The 24,290-nt window shown below is 44.7% G+C and overlaps 1 protein-coding gene across 4 annotated transcripts in view; it reads right to left on the bottom strand.

Moving 5' to 3' along the window:
- ITGB2 (integrin subunit beta 2) overlaps positions 1 to 24,290 on the bottom strand; it is a 98,205-nt gene that overhangs the window by 7,179 nt on the left and 66,736 nt on the right. For all 4 annotated transcript variants that reach the window (XM_084820516.1, XM_084820536.1, XM_084820527.1 and 1 more), the window contains 4 exons: positions 17,148 to 17,335; positions 12,788 to 13,032; positions 11,787 to 12,006; positions 319 to 524 (listed from right to left, as the gene is read on the bottom strand). In XM_084820516.1, coding sequence (XP_084676642.1) covers positions 319 to 524; positions 11,787 to 12,006; positions 12,788 to 13,032; positions 17,148 to 17,335 — 859 coding nt within the window. The remainder of the gene's footprint in view (positions 1 to 318; positions 525 to 11,786; positions 12,007 to 12,787; positions 13,033 to 17,147; positions 17,336 to 24,290) is intronic.

Genomic DNA, 24,290 nt, shown 5'->3' with positions numbered 1-24,290 from the left:
CAAAAAGGTTAGGTTTATTTGTATAAACTGTTGTGGTCCACAGTTTGGGTAGCACTGTAGTAGCCTGTCCTTCCATGCTTCAGTCCCGCTTCATGTTCAGGTATAAAGCAGGTTCATACATAAAGTATGTTCAGGTATAAAGCAGCTCCACGCCCCTGCTCATTGAGCCACCAAGCCCTACTTTTGGTACTGGCTGGGTCCAGGCATTACCCACCATTGATGTCATTTCTGGGTGAGAGTGGCCATGGCTAAGCCATGTGGCCTATTTGTCAGGGTGGGGAGCAGTTGCTGTGGCTGGTGATGAGGCACCACACATACCTTTCTTAGGATCGACTGAAATAGAATACTTCTCTTCTCCATCCTTTTGCAACATAGTATAGTAGATCCAGCAATTCTGAGAATCCTTCTCCTTGCATGGTTTACTTTTGGATCCCACATTATTGTTCAGAGTAATGTTTGAACAAGCTTGAGAACAATTCTTCTGAAATGGGCCACTCCCAAAGGCAAGACACTCAACACAGGAACTAGAAAATCAATAAGAAGAGTGTATTAACAGGACAGAGGTGCAATGGACTCATATTTTATTAGGACATTTCAAGCACTCAAAGTACTTACTGCATATTATCTCAGTAATCTTGCACCAGCTCTACAAGGAAGTCTGTCACATTGCAGATGGGGAGGGGATGAGGATGAGAAAATAGAGGCTTGTCTAAGTCCAGCTTGTGAGTTCATAGCCACCTTAATCCAAATCTCCAGATTACCTCCTCCAATGAATTCATGTAGATGTCATGTAGAAGAGGACCCCACTTGATCCCTTAGTACAGGGATTCAAAACTACTTTTGGATGGAGGGTCACCTGACCCCCCACCCAGCCCTCGACCGGCCACATCCTTTGCTCCCTAGCCTGTCTTTCACCTGGTGCGTGGGCCAGGGACCAGGCTTTGCTGCACACAGGTGTTACCCGTGAGGGAGGCCCCATGTGCAGTGTAGCTGAGCAATGCTAGCCCCCATCACTTCTCTGATGAGGAGTAACAGACTGGCTCAGCTCCACCCCATCTTTGCGTGCCCTGCCTCCTTCTCACAATGGAAGGAGGGGGTGGGGCATGCAAAGGAAAAGCGGCTGAGTCCCTTTGCTTCTCCAACAGAAGAGCAAACGGGGCTCAGTGGACTTCGCCCACCCCACCTTCCTCCTCTATTGCAGGAAGGAGGCAGAGCAGGATAAAGCAGAAGGGGACTCGCCCTTGCATGGAGGAGCGACCACTTTACCTGGCATGGGCAAGTCCCAGTGCCTGCCACACCTCATCCCTGCTGTTACATTTGATCTCAGATCAGAGATAGTTGCAAGAGGATGAGGGGCAGCAGGTGCTGGGACTCACCCACATGTGGGCAGAGCAGCCACTCTCCCCAGCATGGTCAAGTCCCAAGATCACTGCCCTTCATCCCCCTGCTGCTGTCCCTGATCTGAGATTGGAGATAACTGGCAGGGTTATCCCCACTGTTATCTCCATCCTCGGATTGGAGATGGCAGTGGTGGGGGGGATGCCCTTCAAGGGGATTCCTCCAGGGGCAAGGCTTGTAGCTTAAGCCCTGCCCCCTGGAGGAACCCCAAGAGGCAGTGTGGCCCTGATTGGGGTTCCCCATGGGCCATTGGTTCTGCACCCCTGCCTTAGTACAAATGTGCTATCCAATTCAATACACATATAACTGGACAATTGCCAAGAAAATCCAACAGATACAGTTGACTTCGAAACAGGAAACTCCTCTAAAAGGAAGTTGAAGGAAGGTAAAAAGGAAGCTGAAAGGGAAAGGCATGTCAGATCTCTTCAGAATGCTTGGGGTTATTCATAACCACAATATTAAAGTTCAACAAGAATGTATATTGCAGATCAGAAAAGGTACCACCAAGTCCAAGTGGATGCTGTTAATGAGTGGATGTGTTAATGAACAGAGTATAGGAGGCTATACCTACTGGTTCTTCTGGACCTCTCAGCGGCTTTCAGTACAATCAACCATGGTATCCTTCTGGATCGTTTATCTGGGTTCGGCTTGGGAGGCATGGATTTAAAGCGGTTCTGGTCCTTTCTGGAGGAGCGCTCTCAGAAGGTGGTGCTGTGGGGCTTCCGTTCCACCCCATGGCCATGAGCCTGTGGGGTGCCACAAGGTTCTATCTTGTCCCCAATGCTTTTTAACATCTACATGAAACCGCTGGGGGAAGTCATGAGGAGGTTTGGGCTGAAGTGTCATCAGTATGCGGATGATACTCAGTTCTACCTCTCATTTCCATCTACACATCCCAGGGAGGCAGTGGAACTCCTGAACCAGTGTCTGGAGGCTGTTTTTGGGATGGATGAGGGTAAACAAACTGAAACTAAATCCAGGCAAGATGGAGTAATTGGGAAGCCAACTACTTCAGATGAGGTTTACAATTGGTCTTAGATGGGGTTGCACTCCCCCTAAAAGACCAAGTGCATAGTCTGGGAGTGCTCCTGGACTCTGCACTAACTGGGGAAGCCCAGGTGTCCAGGAGTGCATTTTACCACTTTAGGCTGGTACGCCAGCTGCTGTCCTATCTGGAGAGGATGGACCTCAATTATCCATGGGCTACTGATGTCCAGGCTGGGCTACTGTAATATGCCATATGTGGGGCTGCCTTTGAAGGCAGTTCAGAAACTTCAGCTGGTGCAGAATGCGACCAGCCCAGTATTGGTGGGGTGATTTGATCATATAATGCCGATACTGCATCAGCTGTACTAGTTACCTGTGTGTGTTTCCAAGACTCATTTAAAGTGCCGGTTTTGTCTTTTAAAGCCTTAAATAGTTTGGGACCAAGTTATTTGAAGGACTGCCTTCAGCCATATCAGCCTGCCCACACTTTAAGATCAGAAAGAGAGGCCCTTCTCATTTGCCCACCTATGAGAGCAGTCAGGTGGGTGATCACACGTGAGAGGGCCTTCTCTGCAGTAGCCCCACACCTTTGGAACAAGTTGCCATCAGAGGTCCACCATGCTCCATCACTGCAGACTTCTAAGGCCTTGAAAATGTATTATTTTACTGTGGGCTTCTCTTGATACTACTGCTGTTGCTGTTGTTTTTGCTGTAGTTGTTGGTTTTATTGTTGGCTTTTATTGTTGCTTTTATTGCTATTTTATTGTGTTTATGTTTTTAACATTTTAAATATTTTAACTGTTTTTATATATTTTATTGCTCCCACCTTGGGAGGGCTTGTGCCCTGAAATGTGGCCAAGAAATATTTAAAATAAATAAATTATAAATATTTATATGAAGGTTTCCCAATTAAGAGAACAAAAATAAACACAAACTTAGACCAACAATAATAATAAATACAAGGAGACACTAAATGATGTGAAGAAGGAGGAGGAGGAGAAGTAGTTGAGGTGCACATCAGTAAAATATGAAGCCCCCCCTTTAAAAATATATAACAGAAGCAGAAAAACGGCTATGGAGATGGTTGGACTGCTGAACAACAAAGGAGTTAATGTGATAGAGGAGAATAAGGAGACTGCAGAAAAGCTGAATGAATTCTTTGTATCTGTAGTCAATGCAGAGGTTGTAGGGAAGATACCCATGACTGAGCTGTCTTTTTCTGGGAGTCTGAGGAACTGAGGCATTTTCAGGTGACAAGACCTGAAATTCTAGGCCTTCTTGACAAATTAAATATTAACAAATAACCAGGTCCATATGGTATCCATCCTAGAGAACCTAAAGAATTAAAATGTATTAACACAAATGTTACCCTTCTAACAAAAATATGCAATATACCCCTAAGATTGGCTTCCATACCAGAGGACTGGAAAGCAGCCAATGTAACTCCAATTTTTAAAAAAGGGTGCAGGAAATTGGCACCCAGGACCGGTTACCGGAAAGACTGGTTATCTTAATATCTGTTCCTGGTAAATTGGTGGAAACCATTATTACAGATATTATCGAGCATATAGAAGAACAAATCTTGCTGTAGAAGAATCAATATGGCTTCTGCAAAGTATGTTATGTCTCACTAACCTTTTATAGCAGGGGTGGGCAAAACCCTGGCCTCATTTCATGAACTCCTCAGTCTAATTTCATGTGGCCAGTTCAGACCGCTGGCAAGAATGATCTGTCCCTTCCTTTGCAGCCCATTGTGTGGGAAGGAAAAGAGAGAGAGAGAAAAGGAGGTAGCAGAGAGAGAAAAGAGAGCAGCAGAAAGAGAAAGAGGTAGAGAAAAAGGGGTGACCCACCCATATTTGGATTTGCCAACTGCTGGCTTTGCCCCCATTCACTGTGGACATGTGACCCCCAACAGATTACCCATGAGGAAATGCAGCCCTCAATAAATAAAAGGTTGCCTGCCCATGTTGTATAGTTCTTTGAGAACATCAAATATGTGGATAGGGGTGATCTTGTAGACATTGGCTGTCTTTCCTCCAGCATGGCCGTGAGATCAGAAGCTTTTGCTTTAAATTAACTGCTATTTAGTGTGCCATCTGAACCATGAACTGTGGTTAACCTTAACTATGGTTTGTGGAAACAAGCCAGCTTCATAGACTATGATGTGAAGTTGGATTATTTCAACAAATCATAGTTATGATTAAGCAAAGTGTGCCTGAGTTCAGACATCATGCTAAACTGTGTATATATCTGAAAAGGACATGAAAGTTCCCAGACTCCTCTTCGCAGCTGCATCGGGGGGGGGGGGGCACACCCAATGGTCCAGACAAGCCCAATGTATACTTGGACTTTCAAAGAGCGGTTGACAAGCCAAAGGTTCCTGAGTAAACTTAGCAGATATAGGATAAGAGGACAGGTTCCCTTATGGTTAAACAACAAGAACTGGTTAAAGAACAACTGGTTAAAGTACAAGAAGCACAGAGTAGGAATAAATGGACAGTTCTCACAATGGAAGGTTAAGAACATAGGAGCAGCCCTGCTGGATCAAGCCAAATGCTAGCCCAGCATTTTATTCCCACACCAAATGCCTATGGGAAGCCCACAACAGCACCCTCCCATTCATGTTCCCCAGCCACTGGTATTGAGAGGCATACTGCTACCAGTACTGGAAGTAATACAGTCAGGGCCAAAAATATTGGAACAAGGATAACTGTTTTGGCAGTTGGCCTCTGTACACCACCACATTGAAGCTGAAAGAAAACACACCCAGATGGGAGCGAAGTCAGGACTTTCAGCTGTAATTCAAGGGGTTTACAAAAGTGGGCCACTAACCATTCAGGAAGGACAGCCAGTGGCATACACCCCCCCCAACATTGGGGGCTCATAAGTAGTGGAACAAACCAACATAATTTCAAACTTAACGATCGCCTTTAATACCTGGATGAAAATCCTTTGCAGTCAATGACTGCCTGAAGTCTGGAACCCATGGACATGACCAAATGCGGAGTGTCCTCCCTCGAGATGCTTTGCCAGGCCTTTACTGCAGCTGCCTTCAGCTGCTGCTTGTTTGTGGGTCTTTCTGCCTTCAGTCTTGTCTTCAGTAAGTGAAAAGCATGCTCTATGGAGTTGAGATCAGGTGACTGACTTGGCCATTCAAGAACATCCCACTTCTTTGCCTCCAGAAACTCTTGGGTAGCTTTTGCTGTATGTTTTGGGTCATTGTCCATCTGCAATATGAAGCGGCGTCCTATCAGTTTGGCAGCATTTGGCTGAATCTGAGCAGAAAGTATAGCCCTATACACTTCAAAATTCATCCTGCTGCTTTTATCAGCAGTCAGGTCATCAATAAACACCAGTGACCCAGTTCCATTGGCAGCCATACATGCCCATGCCATAACACTGCCTCCACCATGTTTGACAGATGATGTGGTATGCTTTGGATCATGAGCTGTTCCTTTCCTTCTCCATACTTTTTTGTGGGTCTTTCTGCCTTCAGTCTTGTCTTCAGTAAGTGAAAAGCATGCTGTATTGGGTTGAGATCAGGTGACTGACTTGGCCATTCAAGAACATCCCACTTCTTTGCCTTGAGAAACTCTTGGATAGCTTTTGCTGTATGTTTTGGGTCATTGTTGTTGTTGTTCAGTCCTTAAATCATGTCCGACTCTTCGTGACCCCATGGACCACAGCATGCCAGGCCTTCCTGTCCTCCGCTCTCGCTTGGAGTGTGGTCAAGTTCATATTCATTGCATCAGTGATGCTATCTAGCCATCTCATCCTCTGCCGTCCCCTTCTCCTTTTGCCTTCAATCTTTCCCAGCATCAGGGTCTTTTCCAGGGAGTTTTCTCTTCGCATTAGGTGGCCAAAATATTTGAGCTTCTGTTTCAGTATCTGTCCTTCCAATGAGCAGTCAGGGTTGATTTCCTTTAGGATGGACTGATTTGACCTCCTTGCAGTCCAGGGGACTCGTAAGAGTCTTCTCCAGCACCACAGTTCGAAAGCATCAATTCTTCAGCGCTCAGCCTTCCTTATAGTCCAGCTCTCACAGCCATACGTTACTACTGGGAAAACCATAGCTTTGATTATATGAACATTTGTCGGCAAGGTGATGTCTCTGCTTCTTACTATGCTGTCTAGGTTTGCCATAGCTTTCCTCCCAAGCAGCAAGCGTCTTTTAATTTCATGGTTACAGTCACCGTCTGCAGTGATCTTGGAGCCCAAGAAAATAAAGTCTGTCACTGCTTCCATTTCTTCCCCTTCTATATGCCAGGAAGTGATGGGGCCAGGTGCCATGATCTTCGTTTTTTTAATGCTGAGTTTCAAACCAGCTTTTGCACTCTCCTTTCACCCTCAACAGGAGGCTCTTTAGATCCTCTTCGCTTTCTGCCATTAGGGTGGTATCATCTGCGTATGTGAGGTTGTTGATAATTCTCCCGGCAATCTTAATTCCAACCTGTGATTCATCCAACCTGGCGTTTCTCATGATGTACTCTGCATGTAAGTTAAATAAGCAGGGCGACAATGTACAGCCTTGTCGTACTCCTTTCCCGATTTGGAACCAATCGTTTGTTCCATGTCCGGTTCTGTTGTTTCTTGACCCTCGTACAGGTTTCTCAGGAGACAGGTAAGGTGGTCTGGAACTCCTGTCGCTTTAAGAATTTGCAACAGTTTGTTGTGATCCACACAATCAAACGCTTTAGCGTAGCCAATGAAGCAGAAATAGACATTTTTCTGGAATTCTCTCGCTTTCTCCATGATCCAGCGAATGTTGGTGATTTGATCTCTAGTTCCTCTGCCTCTTCGAAACCCCGCTTGTACTTTTGGTAGTTCTCGGTTCACATACTGCTGAAGCCTGGCTTGTAGGATTTTGAGCATCACCTTGCTGGCATGTGAAATGTGCGCAATTGTACGGTAGTTTGAACACCCTTTGGTGTTGCCCTTCTTTGGAATTGGAAGGTAAACTGACCTTTTCCAGTCTTGTGGCCACTGTTGAGTGTTCCAAATTTGTTGGCATATTGAGTGCAGCACTTTAACAGCATCATCTTTTAGGATTTTAAATAGCTCAGCTGGAATACTGTCATCTCCACTAGCTTTGTTGTTACTAATGCTTCCTAAGGCCCACTTGACTTCACTCTCGAGGATGTCCGGCTCAAGTTCAGTGACCGCACTATCATGGCTATCAAGGACATTACTATCATGGCTATCAAGGACATGAAGATCTTTCCTGTATAGTTCTTCTGTGTATTCTTTCCACCTCTTCTTAATCTCATCTGCTTCTGTGAGGTCCCTGCCTTCTTTGTCCTTTATCATGCCCGTCTTTGCACAAAATGTTCCCTTGAGATCTCCAATTTTCTTGAAGAGATCTCTAGTCTTTCCCATTCTGTTGTTTTCCTCAATTTCCTTGCATTGTTCATTTAAGAAGGCCTTCTGGTCTCTCCTTGCTATTCTCTGGAACTCTGCATTCAGTTGGATATATCTTCCCCTTTCTCCCTTGCTTTTCGCTTCCCTTCTTTCCTCAGCTACTTGTAAAGCCTCCTCAGACAGCCACTTGGCTTTCTTGCATTTCTTTTTCTTTGGGATGGATTGAGTTGCTGCCTCCTGAACAATGTTACGGACCTCCGTCCATAGTTCCTCAGGCACTCTGTCTATCAGGTCTAATCCCTGAAATCTATTCCTCACCTCCACTGTATATTCATAAGGGATATGATTTAGGTCATACCTGAATGGTTTAGTGGTTTTCCCTACGTTCTTCAATTTAAGCCGAAATTTTGCAAGAAGCAGCTCATGATGTGAGCCACAGTCAGCTCCAGGTCTTGTTTTGACTGACTGTATGGAGCTTCTCCATCTTTGGCTGCAAAGTACATAATCAATCTGATTTCGATATTGACCATCTGGTGATGTCCATGTGTAGAGTCGCCTCTCGTGCTGTTGGAAAAGAGTGTTTGCTATGATCAACGTGTTCTCTTGGCAAAACTCGATTAGCCTTTGTCCTGCTTCATTTTGTACACCAAGGCCATGCTTGCCTGTTATCCCGGTGATTTCTTGACTTCCTACTTTACCATTCCAATCCCCTATGATGAAAAGGACATTTTTTTTGGTTTTAGTTCTAGAAGGTGTTGTAGGTCTTCATAGAACCGATCAACCTCAGCTTCTTCGGCCTCAGTGGTTGGGGCATAGACTTGAATTACTGTGATGTTGAATGGTTTGCCTTGGATTCGTACTGAGATCATTCTATCGTTTTTGAGATTGTACCCCAGTACTGCTTTTCCTACCCATTTGTTGACTACGAGTGCTACTCCATTTCTTCTAAGGGATTCTTGCCCACAGTAGTAGATATAATGGTCACCTGAATTAAATTCGCCCATGCTTGTCCATTTTAGTTCACTGATTCCCAAGATGTCGATGTTCAATCTTGCCATCTCATGTTTGACCACCTCCAGCTTACCTTGATTCATTGACCTTACATTCCAGGTTCCTAAACAATATTGTTCTTTACAGCATCAGATTTTCTTTTCATCACCAGACACACCCACAGCTGAGTGTCCTTTCAGCTTTGGCCCAGCCGCTTCACTCTTTCTGGCGCTACTTGGAAATTCCCTCTGCTCTTCCCCAGTAGTATATTGGACACCTTCCGACATCATCTCTTTTAGCCTTGTGATACGTTCCATGGGGTTTTCTTGGCAGGAATACTGGAGTGGGTTGCCATTTCCTTCTCCAGGGGACCACATTTTGTCAGAACTCTCCACCATGACCTGTCCGTCTTGGGTGGCCCTGCACAGCATAGCTTATGGCTTCACTGAGTTACACAAGCCCCTTCACCACAACAACGCAGTGATCCATGAAGGGGTTTGGGACATTATCCATCTGCAATATGAAGCTGTGCCCTATCAGTTTGGCAGCATTCGGCTGAATCTGAGCAGAAAGTATAGCCCTATACACTTCAGAATTCATCCTGCTGCTTTTATCAGCAGTCAGGTCATCAATAAACACCAGTGACCCGGTTCCATTGGCAGCCGTACATGACCATGCCATAACACTGCCTCTATCATGTTTGACAGATGATGTGGTATGCTTGGATCATGAGCTGTTCCCTTTACCTTCTCCATACTTTTCTCTTTCCATCATTCTGGTACAAGTTAATCTTGCTTTCATCAGTCCAAAGAATCTTATTCCAGAACTGGGCAGGCTTTTTTAGGTGTTTGCTGGCAAAGGCTAATCTGGCCTTTCGGTTCTTGAGCATTCCTAGTGGTTTGCACCTTGCTGTGAAACCTCTGTATTTACATTCATAAAGCCGTCTCTTGACTGTAGATGTTGACAATGACATACCTATCTCCGCAAGAGCGTTCTTGACCTGGCTAGATGTTGTGAAAGGGTTCCTCTTCACCATGAGCTGAATTCTGCAGTCATCCACTTTAGATGTCTTCCGTGGTCTTCCAGGCCTTTTGATGTTGCTGAGCTTGCCAGTTAATTCCTTCTTTTTCAGGATGTTCCAAACTGTTGTGTTGGCCACTCCCACTGTTTTTGCGATCTCTCTGATGGGTTTATTTTGTTTCCTCAGCCTAATGATGGCCTCCTTCACTCGCATGGACACCTCTTTGGACCTCATGTTGGGAGTTCCAGTGAACAGCTACCAAAGGCAAATGTAACACTCAGAACCACCTCCACGCCTTTTATCTGCTTGCTTGGTCATGGGGTACCCAGGAAACATGGCACACCTGGCCATGCAGCTGCTTGTCAGCCATTTGTTCCATTACTTATGAGCCACCAACGATGGGTGTGTGTGTATGCCACTGGATGTCCTTCCTGAATGCTTAGTGCCCCACTTTTGTCAAGCCCCTTGAATTACAGCTGAAAGTCCTGACTTTGCTCCCATCTGAGTGTGCTTCCTTTCAACTTCAATGTGGTGGTTTACAGAGGCCAACTGCCAAAACAGTTATCTTTGTTCCAATATTTCTGGCCCTGACTGTATATCACCACCATGACTAGTAGCCCTATCTAGTCTACTAGTCTAATAGATTAGACTCATAAGGGGATTTCTTATATTCTCATAATCCCCTTAGGAGAACATAAGAAAGCAGGGTCCCCCAAGTATCTGTATTGGAGCCAGTGCTTTTTAACTGCTTCATAAATGATCTGGAATTAGGAGTGAGCAGTGAGGTTGCTGAGTTTGCAGATGACATCCAATTATACAGGTTGGTAAAAACAAAGGGAGATTGTGAAGAGATCCAAAAGGATCTCACCAAACTGGTTGGATGGGTTATATAATGGCAAATGTATCTCAGTTTAAGTCAGTGTGATTGCATTGGGGCAAAAAATCCTAACTTTGCATATCCCCTGATGGCGTCCGAATTGACAGTGACAGAACAGGAAAGAGATATTTGGATTGTGGTGAGCAAATTCCATGTTGGGGATCATTAGGAATGGGATGAAATATGAAACTGCCAACATCCTCATGCCTTGCCCTCTATAGAAATCTATAGTGTTAGCACACTTGGAGTACTGTGTACAGATCAACAGATATTGCAGAGCTGGAAAATAGGCAACCAAATGGTCAGGGGCTGCAGCAACTCTCTGATGAGGAATGGTTACAACGTCTGCCTAGCTTTCTCTAGCTTAGGAAAAATGCAAGTAAGGGGGAAAATGATAGAGGTGATTAACACTGCATGGTGTGGAGAAAGCGGACAGGGAGACATTTTCCTCGTATTACTAGAACCTGGAGTCACCCAATGAAACTGAATGGTGGGAGAGTCAGGACAGATAAAAGGAAGTGCTTCTTCACTCAGTGCATAATTGAACGATGAAGTTTACTATCACAGAAAGTGATGACGGCCATCAGTTTGGTCAGCTTTAAACAGTGGTTGGATACATTCATGGACTAGAAAGGCTTTTGGTTTGATCCAGAAGGTCTCTTCTTACAAATTCTCTGATGCCAAGCAATTGCCCAACACCAGCTCCTGGAAATAGTCCACCAGGTAGGAGCAAAACCACACAATTCCATAATGGCAGTCTTTGGTCCATTGACCATCCTAAAGATTTTTTTCTTACCTGAGTAATATAAACCTTTGAATTTTTATCTACATCTATAATGGTAAGTTTATGTTTACTTACCTATTTATTAGTCCAATGGTATGTTTGATGTACTAACTTTGGAGAGAGGAATACAGGATAATTTGATCTATGGTAAAATCCCAGCATTTAAGGGAGGCTTTCTACTCATGAAAGGCAACAAGAATCAGCTTCCCCACCCAGTCCTCCTCCTAGCAAAAGTGTGGTTGTGTCTAAAAGCGTGACTTTTTCATATGGACATCCAAAATGTAACTATGTGTCAATAATATTAATAGCAACGTGACCTTAAAGGGTGGCCAGGATATGGATGGAAGCGCATGACTCCTGGACATGCTTACATGTATCTGGCACAGGGTGATGGGCAGCCGGGGCAGTCTTCACAAAATGGGGGCAGGTACCCAGAGTTACAGTGACATGTATTGCACTGACATTGCCCACGGAGACTGCATACATTTCCAATAATGTTCAGACAACCATCTGTTGAAGATTTGCATTGGCAAGCACTGCCGCCGTAGCCATAGTTGCATTTGCATTTTCCACAGTCACATTGTCCTCGTTCTGGAAAGAGAAACTGGAGAGTTTAGCACAGAAAGGTTTTCCCACATATATGATTCAAATGATATATGATTCAAATCCGCCTAGGGATGGGCGGATTCCCTACCTGTTCCTCCGTTTGGGAATCCGCCCGCGGGGGGAGGTGATCCGTCCCTCCCCCCGGAATCCTCCCTGACCAGCTCCACTCAGTGGCAATTCCGTGGAGCCGCTGGCCGGCTCCGAAGCGCCAGTGATACGGCCACCACTGCCGTATTGCTGGCTGGGCTGACTGACTCCGGACACAAATGGCATAGCAGACGCCATTTGCGGCAGGAAAGCAATTAGATAAAGCTAAATGCAGCCGTAAATGGCTGCATTTAACTTAAACTAAGGGCTTTACGGCCGTAAATGGCGTAGTGGATGCCATTTGTGTCTCTGGTTTTTCATGCAATAGGCTAGCCATTGTAGAATACTGCAATGATCTTTTGATGCAAGAATTGTCAGTCACTGGCACAAGAACTTTTGAAAGATGGTGCAAACCAAGACAATTTCTTAGAGGAATGATGCAGTATTTAACATTCACACCTGGACAATAAACAATTACATGAAAGGAAGTCACATCAGCCGACTTGCTTCCAAACAGTTCTCTCTAATATGTGGAAAAGTAAAATGATGGAAGTGTATAACTGAAATGATACCCTTTCATAGCCTGTGGTAGTAAACCCAGCCTCCTAAAACAGCGGCAAGAGAAGGCCAGGAGAAGTAAACAGGAATTCCCCACATCCTGCACTCATCCGTCACTCACCTTCCCCTCCACATAGTTGACCATTGTGAAGCTCACAGTTCATGTTGTCACACTCACAGAAGGTGCCGTAGATCAGCTTTTTGGGATCATCACTAGTGTGGCAAGCACACTGTCCACAAACACAATCGCCTAGGCCGGAGCAGATGACCGAGGCATTATCCTTTCGGCAACTCTTTTCCAGTTCCTTGCTAGATTTACCTCCAGTTTTACAATCACAATTCTTTCCCGTAAAGCCAGAAAAGCATCTGCCATGAGAGAAGAAATATTCAGAATCACAGAAAAGGTTTAATCATCAACACTAGCTTGAGGCAAAACTCACAGCGTCCTTTGCTTCTACTGCAGTCTCACTAACTTACGTGTGGAGATTGATTTGCATGCACATTTTAGGGTTTATTTAGCATATTCAAAATCCAGCCTATGGACTTGTCTACCCAGACCACCTTTCTGGTATTCAAACTTAAACAGATCTAGTCTGCAAAACTTTTCCAGTTATTTGGTAATAATTCTTTTCAGCGCAATACCCTATTCATTTTTATTTTGACTTTACCCTAGCCCAAGGGCTTGAGCCCCTTCATGGATCACTGCCTTGTTGTGGCGAAGGGACTTGCGTAACTCAGTGAAGCCATAAGCTATGCCGTGCAGGGCCACCCAAGACGGACAGGTCATGGCAGAGAGTTCTGACAAAATGTGGTCCACTGGAGAAGGAAATGGCAACCCACTCCAGTATTCTTGCCAAGAAAACCCCATGGAACGTATCACAAGGCTAAAAGAGATGACGCCGGAAGATGAGACCCTCAGGTCGGAAGGTGTCCAATACACTACTGGGGAAGAGCAGAGGGTATTTCCAAGTAGCACCAGAAAGAGTGAAGCGGCTGGGCCAAAGCTGAAAGGACACTCAGCTGTGGATGTGTCTGGTGGTGAAAAGAAAATCCGATGCTGTAAAGAACAATACTGTTTAGGAACCTGGAATGTTAGATCAATGAATCAAGGTAAGCTGGAGGTGGTCAAACATGAGATGGCAAGATTGAACATCGACATCTTGGGAATCAGCAAACTAAAATGGACAGGAATGGGCGAATTTAATTCAGGTGACCATCATATCTACTATTGTGGGCAAGAATCCCTTAGAAGAAATGGAGTAGCACTCATAGTCAACAAGAGGGTGGGAAAAGCAGTACTGGGGTACAATCTTAAAAATGATAGAATGATCTCAGTACGAATCCAAGGCAAACCATTCAACATCACAGTAATACAGGTCTATGCCCCAACCACTGATGCCGAAGAAGCTGAGGTTGATCGGTTCTATGAAGACCTACAACACCTTCTAGAACTAACACCAAAAAAAGATGTCCTCTTCATCATAGGGGACTGGAAAGCTAAAGTAGGAAGTCAAGAAATCACCGGGATAACAAGCAGGCATGGCCTTGGTGTACAAAATGAAGCAGGACAAAAGCTAATCGAGTTTTGCCAAGAGAACACGCTGATCATAGCAAACACTCTTTTCCAACAGCACAAGAGGCGACTCTACACATGGACATCACCAGATGGTCAATATCGAAATCAGATTGATTATGTCCTTTGCAGCCAAAGATGGAGAAGCTCCATACAGTCAGTCAAAACAAGACCTGGAGCTGACTGTGGCTCACATCATGAGCTGCTTCTTGCAAAATTTCGGCTTAAATTGAAGAACGTAGGGAAAACCACTAAACCATTCAGGTATGGCCTAAATCATATCCCTTATGAATATACAGTGGAGGTGAGGAATAGATTTCAGGGATTAGACCTGATAGACAGAGTGCCTGAGGAACTATGGACGGAGGTCTGTAACATTGTTCAGGAGGCAGCAACTCAATCCATCCCAAAGAAAAAGAAATGCAAGAAAGCCAAGTGGCTGTCTGAGGAGGCTTTACAAGTAGCTGAGGAAAGAAGGGAAGCGAAAAGCAAGGGAGAAAGGGGAAGATATATCCAACTGAATGCAGAGTTCCAGAGAATAGCAAGGAGAGACCAGAAGGCCTTCTTAAATGAACAATGCAAGGAAATTGAGGAAAACAACAGAATGGGAAAGACTAGAGATCTCTTCAAGAAAATTGGAGATCTCAAGGGAACATTTTGTGCAAAGACGGGCATGATAAAGGACAAAGAAGGCAGGGACCTCACAGAAGCAGATGAGATTAAGAAGAGGTGGAAAGAATACACAGAAGAACTATACAGGAAAGATCTTAATGTCCTTGATAGCCATGATAGTAATGTCCTTGATAGCCATGATAGTGCGGTCACTGAACTTGAGCCGGACATCCTCGAGAGTGAAGTCAAGTGGGACTTAGGAAGCATTAGTAACAACAAAGCTAGCGGAGATGACAGTATTCCAGCTGAGCTTTTTAAAATCCTAAAAGATGATGCTGTTAAAGTGCTGCATTCAATATGCCAACAAATTTGGAACACTCAGCAATGGCCGCAAGACTGGAAAAGGTCAGTTTACATTCCAATTCCAAAGAAGGGCAACACCAAAGAGTGTTCAAACTACCGCACAATTGCGCTCATTTCACATGCCAGCAAGGTGATGCTCAAAATCCTACAAGCTAGGCTTCAGCAGTATGCGAACCGAGAACTACCGGAAGTACAAGCTGGGTTTCGAAGAGGCAGAGGAACTAGAGAACAAATCGCCAACATTCGCTGCATCATGGAGAAAGCAAGAGAATTCCAGAAAAACATCTATTTCTGCTTCATTGACTACGCGAAAGCCTTTGATTGTGTGGATCACAACAAACTGTGGCAAATTCTGAAAGTGATGGGAGTACCAGACCACCTTACCTGTCTCCTGAGAAACCTGTACAAGGGTCAAGAAGCAACAGTAAGAACCGGACATGGAACAACCGAGTGGTTCAAAAATGGGAAAGGAGTACGACAAGGCTGCATATTGTCACCCTGCTTATTTAACTTATATGCAGAGTACATCATGAGAAATGCTGGGTTGGATGAATCAGAGGTCGGAATTAAGATTGCCGGGAGAATGATCAACAACCTCCGATATGCAGACGATACCACCCTAATGGCAGAAAGCGAAGAGGATCTAAAGAGCCTCTTGTTGAAGGTGAAAGAGGAGAGTAGAAAAGCTGGTTTGAAACTCAACATTAAAAAAACTAAGATCATGGCATCTGGCCCTATCACTTCCTGGCATATAGAAGGGGAAGAAATGGAAGCAGTGACAGATTTTACTTTCTTGGGCTCCAACATCACCGCAGACGGTGACTGTAGCCATGAAATTAAAAGACGCTTGCTCCTTGGGAGGAAAGCTATGGCAAACCTAGACAGCATAGTAAGAAGCAGAGACATCACCTTGCCAACAAAGGTCCGTCTAATCAAAGCTATGGTTTTCCCAGTAGTAACGTATGGCTGTGAGAGCTGGACTATAAGGAAGACTGAGCGCCGAAGAATTGATGCTTTCGAACTGTGGTGCTGGAGAAGACTCTTACGAGTCCCCTGGACTGCAAGGAGGTCAAATCAGTCCATCCTAAAGGAAATCAACCCTGACTGCTCATTGGAAGGACAGATACTGAAGCTGAAGCTCCAATATTTTGGCCACCTAATGCGAAGAGAAAACTCTCTGGAAAAGACCCTGATGCTGGGAAAGACTGAAGGCAAAAGGAGAAGGGGACTGCAGAGGATGAGATGGCTAGATAGCATCACTGATGCAATGAATATGAACCTGAGCACACTCCGGGAGAGTGCGCAGGACAGGAAGGCCTGGCGTGCTATGGTCCATGGGGTCACGAAGAGTCGGACACGACTGAACGACTGAACAGCAACAACAAAGGGCTTGAGGGAAATATTAGCAATATTATGAAATCTAGCACCATATTGACATACTTGAAATTTATTATTGTCTAGAATATTTTTTTACGCATGTCATTTAATGCAATTCCTCTGTTTTGTGTGTGCCCCTTTTCAGGCATTCCAGCTTATACCCTAGGCAAGTACGAAGCATGGTAATGACCCCGGGGCCATTAGTCAAATGGTCCTTGACTAATGCCCTAGTCAAATAGACAGGTTTGAGAATTTGGCAGGAGAAAAGCTTATAGGGGCTGTGCTCTTGGTATTTCAGATATTTTTCTCAAGGATTTCTCTTTAAATTGCTCTCATGCAAACTCTCTTTTTCATTTAGAAAAGTTTAAACTAGCAGTTTGTGTATTTTACAGGAACAGCTTTTGACTGACAGACTCTGCCTAACAAAGCAGGTGCATATATAGAACATATGTAAGCAACCCTTTGGATTGTGGTCATGACCAAAATTTTGCAATAAGATTGGCATGTCCTAACGTGATGTGGATGGATGATATTGGTGCTGAAGTAATTTGATTACCTGCAGATTCCACACTCTACTTTCCCTTGTCCACTACAGTCAGAACTATTTGCTATTTCCTCATCACACTCACAGTTGCACCGGCTACGCATATACACAGTGAGGGAGTCTGTGAAACCAAGAGGCTGGATAGTAAGCGTCTGGTTTTCAATGCACTCTGTTGCTGTAATTTTCACTTGGAAGGTAATCTGTAAGAAAACAAAGAATTGACTAGTCTTAATTAAAGTTTAAAAATAATTAGAGAAGTCGTGGAGTATTTAAGGGAAAGGCTGAGGGGGTATCTCTTATCTGTTAAACAAAGTCTGGACTTAGATGTCCTAGAAACCCATCTAATTATCCAGTACTGTACTAGAGCTTGAGGACAAAATCCTACAAGGGTGATTGAAAAATGGCACAAAAAGCACTGGATCTTAAATTAAGACCAAATTACATTTTACATTAAATGTGTATTCACATTAAAAATAGCAGCCACAAAGACACTGATCTGGATTGAGACAGTAGCATAGATGGGGTTCTTTTCAATATGCATCATAGTCCCAATGAAAATTGTCCTTTCTGAGCTATTCACACCAATATCAGCTTTAAGTGAGCACTTTTCATCAGGACTGCAGAATGAGGGGACAGGGTTGTATCCCCTTCCACCAAGGCCATGGCCCTGATTTGGACTCCAACAGATGCTATTAAAAACAACAAGCAACAGAAACATATGTGCACATGGAATCATAGAATCATAGAATAGTAGGGTTGGAAGGGGCCTACAAGATCATCGAGTCCAACCCCTTGCTCGATGCAGGGATCCAAGTCAGAGCATCCCTGACAGATGGCTGTCCAGCCTTGTCTTGAATGACTCCAGTGTAGAAGAGCCCACCAACTCCCTAGGGAATTGGTTCCATTGCCGTATTGCTCTAACAGTCAGGAAGTTTTTCCTGATGTCCAGCCGGAAACTGGCTTCCTATCACTTGAGCCCATTATTCCGTGTCTTGCACTCTGGGATGATCGAGAAGAGATCCTGGCCTTCCTCTCTGTGACAACTTCAAGTACTTGAAAAGCGCTACCATATCTCCCTCAGTCTTCTCTTCTCAAGGCTAAACATGCCCAGTTCTTTCAGTCTCTCTTCATAATACATGTTCAACATAATGGGTGGGTTTACATGTAACTCTAAACCATAGTTTAGCTTTATGTGCACAAAATGTGCCTACACATGCCCATGCTTGGGCATTCCCCTCTCCTCTCCCCTTTTCCCACATGTCCAGAAGGAGGAATAAACCAGAATTTAGTTTCTCTTTATCAGATTCCTAACTTGTCATTACATGTAAACCACAATAAACTCTAGTCAATCACTAAACAAATCAACTTCAAACCATGTATTGTTTTTGTGGTTTGCTTAGCAAACTGAGTTTTATTTTAAATCACAGTTGCTGTTCACATGTAACTACAAGCCAGGAATATGCTGAAGTGAAACTGAAGCATGGGAGGAAAACAGGGGGAGAATGCAACCCCGGCACTTCATGCAGGTTTCATTCCTGCTCATGCAAGTAGTGCTAAACTATGGTTTCCCATTACGTGCAAACATAGCCACTGGGTCGGTTCACACATCACAATAAGCCACCCTGAGAACAAGCCACAGTGGGTTGGTTATTCGACTGCTAACCCACAATGGTGCTGACGGATGATTAGGTGCTCTGAGGCTTGTCGTGGCATGTTTCCAATTTACTCATCCTGCCCATTCCCAGCATATATCCCAGGGGCCTTTGTGGCACAGCTCACATGCTGTGAGCCTTTGTGTCTTCACTATGTCAGCAGCTTTTTTTTACTATTGGTCCACTGAGGGTTCTGGTCTTTCCCAGCTCTGGAGGGAAAATCCCCCTCTGCCAGATCACTACTGAACTAGAGTTAATCATTAATCCTCACCAGTAACCAACCTTCTCCCCCCCACACACACACTTATTGATTCCCCCCAGAGTACACTGGGTCCTTTCCTTGGGACACTCACTCACCCTACCGCCCCTCTCCATTACTCCTGTCCTGTCACCCATGGTCTATACTCCTACTATGATGGGTTTCTTCCCCCAGTCCCTCTCTTCCACTGGCAGATTTCCTATATACATATGTGGTATCATACAAAGCTAGCACCTGATATGGGTTTCCACTACTACTAAAAAAATTATTGGTATTTCAGCTTATAGACCTCGATCAGGCACTTTTCTTGGTACCTTGAAAACACTCTTGCAGGATCCAAGGTAGTAATATATGGGGGACAGAAACTATTCGGCATATATATGATACTGGCAGGGACGTAACGGAGGATTCACATATATGGTAGGCAGTCATACGGCGGGGTGGGGGGAGATAAGCAAAGTAGGTGACAGACTGATAGGGTGGTGGAATTGCTTATATGGACTGTGCTACTTACTGCTGTACTTATGTGGGGGATGGTTATATGGTGTATGCTGCCAAGCGGATGAAAAGGGGAGGGGGAATGCTTACATGGGGTATTCTTGCAAGTATACAAACTCTATGTGGGAAAGTCACTTTAGCAGGCAGTCCTTGAAAAGTAAATCACACTACTTAGCCATGGTAGAAAGGGCTGGATGCTCCTGAACTTGTCTGATCTCAGAAGCTAAGCAGGGTCAGCCCTGGTTAATACTTGGATGGGAGACCACCTGGGAATCAGGCTTCTTGCACTGAGCAGGGGGTTGAACTCGATGATCTTGTAGGCTCCTTCCAACCCTACGAGTCTATGATGTGAGGTTAATGGTCCCAGATCCACTCAATGATCACTGAGCAGATATCTCTAGCTTCACAGTGTGACTCTGTTCCTGATGCTGGATTCAGCTGGCACAGAGCAGGCTGATTTTGCCAGTCACTGATGGTGACCGAGTCATTCTCAGCCATGGGTCCAAGGAGCTGGGGGTTGTCCTGCAGGAGCATGTCCCCCCTTAATTCACAAATGTTGTGGATGATGCAGCAAGCGATGATGACATCTGGTACAAGGTCTTCCTCTACATCCAGAAGCATGTAAAGGGAGTGCCAATGTGCTGTTAGTCACCCCAAAGCTCGCTTCACTGGGAGTCTAGTCCAGCTATGATAATAGTTAAAAGTTTTTTGTTCTAGCGTCCTCAGTATGGTGCCATGAGCCATGGTTGAAATGCGGAAGCCTGGTTGCCAAGAATGAGGGGGTGCATGGGGAGGCCATTCACCATGGCAGGTGGGCTGCTGAAGAAAGTGCCCATGGCTAACTTATCTGCCAATGGGCAAGTCCAGAAGATAGCAGTGTTATGGCTTCTCCCGGAAATACCTGCATACACATCCACGAACCTGCCCTTGGCATCAACCAATGCCTGTAACACCATGCTATAAGACCATTTGCAGTTGTAGAACACTTCACCCCTTCCTGGTAGAGCTAAAGTCTAGACATGAATAGAATCCAATGCACCCGCTGCCCAAGGGGACCTGAGCTCATGGAATCCTTGCATGTTTTTTTCTCTCAAAGCCCATCTTGATGACGTCTGATAGGTACAGCTCATTCAGCACATGCACCGTTCCTCTGAAAATTTCACAGGCTGTAGATTTCCCTGTTCCAAAGGTGGTACAGAGCCAGACCCAACCTTTTTTTCTCTTTTTTTACTGGGATGCTTTTTTCACATTACAATATTTCAGCTTTGGTGTCAAAAGTGGCCCACGACATTTGGAAAATTTTGTGGAACCTGGCATCATCCCAGACATCTACGCCCAGCATAAAGGCCCAAACAGCTTCTGTCCATGGCAGAGGCCACTGGTCAAACATCGATCAGTGATAAGCTGCTCCACAATAGCAGCAGCAATTATGGCATCTCTTTCTTGCTCCAGGGCTGCTGACATTTCACAGTACTGCAGAATATGGAACCTTCATCAACTGTGGTGGAAGTCATGACCATGGGGGAACAGAGACCAAAAGGCTATTCTGCACCTGCATCTTTTCCATGGTCACTATCCTTTTCCATGCCTGGCTGCATGGAAGAATCCAGCTGGCACCAGCTGCTATGCAACTGTCTTTGAAGTTGTGGCTCAGGTGGCTTCAGGCCCTGGTGCAGTGCAGCTAAAGGATCTGCAATAGGACCCACTGGAAAGACAGGTTGAGGAAGCACATATTGAGGCAGAGGTGGGATGGGTGCTTGTTGCAGCAGAGGTACTCCAAGACAGTGCTGTTGCTGAGCACGAGAGAAGGGGGTAGGAACTGTTGTGGGGGAGCGTAGGGATACAGCTGGCACATGGCTTGTACTTGCAGCCCTGGGACAGCACCTTGCCAGGCTCCTGCCAAAATGCAGAGGACATCAGTCTGCTGATCAATGCTTGCATTTTGTTCCCTCATCACCCACACAAAAGGGCAATCCGAGCTTTCCAGGCCTTCACGAACAGAGTTCCCAGAACCGCGGATGCTGTCAGCCATGGTCCATGTGGACCAGACAGCCAATAGATGGTCACTGACTCATCTTCTATTTTCCTCTTCATTCATGTTATTGAAAAGGTGAAATGTATGCTCCCTTTATGCTTCAGTGGCGCTGGCCAAGTTGCTTTTGAGCTGCACATGGTCAGTTTTCTGCTTGTTCTATAGGTGAGCAGCCCTTTGAGCACTGGTTAGTGGACCTTGCTCTCCAGTGCCTCTTCCCTTGGTTCTGCAGGCTCCACAGATGCTGCTCTCAGGTGTTCTAATGGCAGCTGGGGCATTCTTCCACAAGTACAGCTCCTGGTTCAGCAAATCACCACCACACTCTCCTTCTGGGAAGCCGATAAATGTGGGGATGCTGCGATCTACAAACAGTCATCCCAAGTGCAGGTCAAGTGGTGGTGATTCAAGACCCTCGTGCCCTTGAGCCAATTCTGGAAGAAGTGTTCTTTTAAGATTGATCCACAAGTCTGCCAGGGGTGCTCTGGTATGAAGATAGACTGGACCACCATCTGGTCTAGATCAGTGATACTGTGATGCATTTGCTGCTACTCCTCAGGTGCCTGAGCTGAGCAGGCAGGAAAATGCTACTCCTGTCGAGGCCAAGATCCACAGCTTCCACAGCTTCGACTGCATTTCCCTGGGAAAGGTACTCCATGCTGCTTCCCGAATGACACTCCCAATGTCCTTTGTTTTAGAGAAGACATCCCTGGATTCATAGTGCAGTACAGGGACAGGGAGTTTTTTTCAGCACAGTAGGCAAGGTTGTGGGGCTGCTTGTACTAGAGGAGTAGGTAGTGGGGCTACTTGTCTTCAACTTGGACCATGCAGCTTGCAGTGGTGGCAGCAACCGACTTGCAGGGAATATTGTAGTGTCGACCAGCATAATATGGAACACCTTAGGAATACTTGAAACAGGTGGCTGTCCCACATAGGGTTCAAGCTGCCCTAACCTGCCTGGAATTGGAGAGGAGGAATCATGGTGTGGAGAACGGCAGGTCTTCATGAGATGATGCCTGAATCTCTGTGGCTGTGGTGAGGAAATCCTGCTGCTAGCAGTATAACCATCTGTCACGTCCCTCCTGCCAAGCAGGATAGTTGGCGGCTTGTCACAAAATGGCATGGTGCGCAGTTCAACCCTAGACCATTTGCTGTGTGTAGTTATTTCTTTAAACTTCTTTTTCAACCTGTGCAGTAATATACGTAATGGCACACTGGTAGTGGGGTGATTGGTCCCTTGCTGGGGTGCAGCTGATGGCCCACCAGTTCCCATGCACAGAAAAGGGCATAAAGATAGAAGGTAGACTGGGGGTCTGTTTACTAAGAAGGGAAGATATCCTATGAAACAGAATCATTCTGTAAGATAGTGTTGCTAAATCTTTAATCCTGTTTGTTTAGGACATGAAAACTGTGTCTGTGAAACTAGAAGGGGGTGGTAGGGTGGCTTTATTGCTCCTCCTCTGCTTCTTATACATACATGTATCCCTTCATCACCAAATAAAGTTAATTAGATATTACAGTGTTCTTGGTATGAAATCTATAGTTAACACAATGCTGGTGAGAAGTGAATTCAAGGAACATAGGCAGACATACCCTAACATTTTATCAGGTAGATCTGTGCCCAGGGGACATCATCTATGTGCACACTGTATCTACTGTAGAAATATGTCTAAAATGACTGAATTTGCAGATCTATTCCATCATAAAACATATCTTTTACAGCATTTCATCACCTGTAGCAACAATTGGGTTATTTATGCTATCCAGTGCAAATGTCAAAAGATCTATGTGGGTAAAACAATTAGCCCCCTGAACAAATGGATAGGGGAACATCTCTGTAATACTAAGAACAAAAGAACAGGTGCCCCTTTAGCTGGTCATTTTGTTGAGTGTAAACATCTTGCAACAAACTTTAGTTTTTGGGCACTGGAAAGATAAGATCCTGCTGGGAAAGGAAATGGAATGGATCTTAAGATTAAAGATCTTAACCCCTCAGGAACTGAATTTCTACCACTTCTGTAACAACTATGTAGTTTCCCCCTTTCCTCTCTAACACAGTCCCATCCAGATATGAGAGGCCTTGAGCTAATTGATGTATCTTGGGAACACCTGCAAAAAACTTCTCAAAAAACTTCTTTAACAGATGGAATATAAACTACACCCTTCTGAACACTTTTCTGAGTCACCAGTGACTTTTAGTAGGAGATATTTATTATAAGAATTTCTTCTTAGATTTATTATATTTCTTCTTATACTTCTTATATTTATTCTAAGAATTTCTGCAGGCATTTTTATAAGCAGATACACACAGGTCTATCTGCAGTGTGCAATGTTCAACACTTTTCAATGCTAAAAATTCTATATGTTTTTCAATGTTAAAAATTCTGCGCTATTTTAGTAATACGTTGTCCTGTATTATTTTACAGCCCCTTGAAGAAGACCTTAAAATACAAATAGGCCAAAATGTGTTGGGTTTTTTTTAACAAATAAAATCTTGGTTTCAGCATCCTGAGACATTTCTCTTCTATTTGTGGGTTTTATTTATATACCATCTTTCTGGGCAGAGAATGCAGTTTACAAGATTAAAAACAATGAAGATAAAATATGAGTAATATAAAAAACAAAACATTCAGCCATGATAAAATAGCAGCAACCATTAAAATTCTTTAACAACACACCAGTCATCTGTCAGTCAGCCAGCCAATCAATCAACAGCA

The sequence above is a fragment of the Heloderma suspectum genome, chromosome 1 (genome assembly GCF_057233095.1).
Source record: "Heloderma suspectum isolate Gila_16-S chromosome 1, 16-S_ref, whole genome shotgun sequence".
NCBI classification, from domain to species: domain Eukaryota; kingdom Metazoa; phylum Chordata; class Lepidosauria; order Squamata; family Helodermatidae; genus Heloderma; species Heloderma suspectum.
The sequence above is the reverse complement of the archived record's forward strand: the minus strand, read 5'-3'. Positions and strand labels throughout refer to the sequence as shown.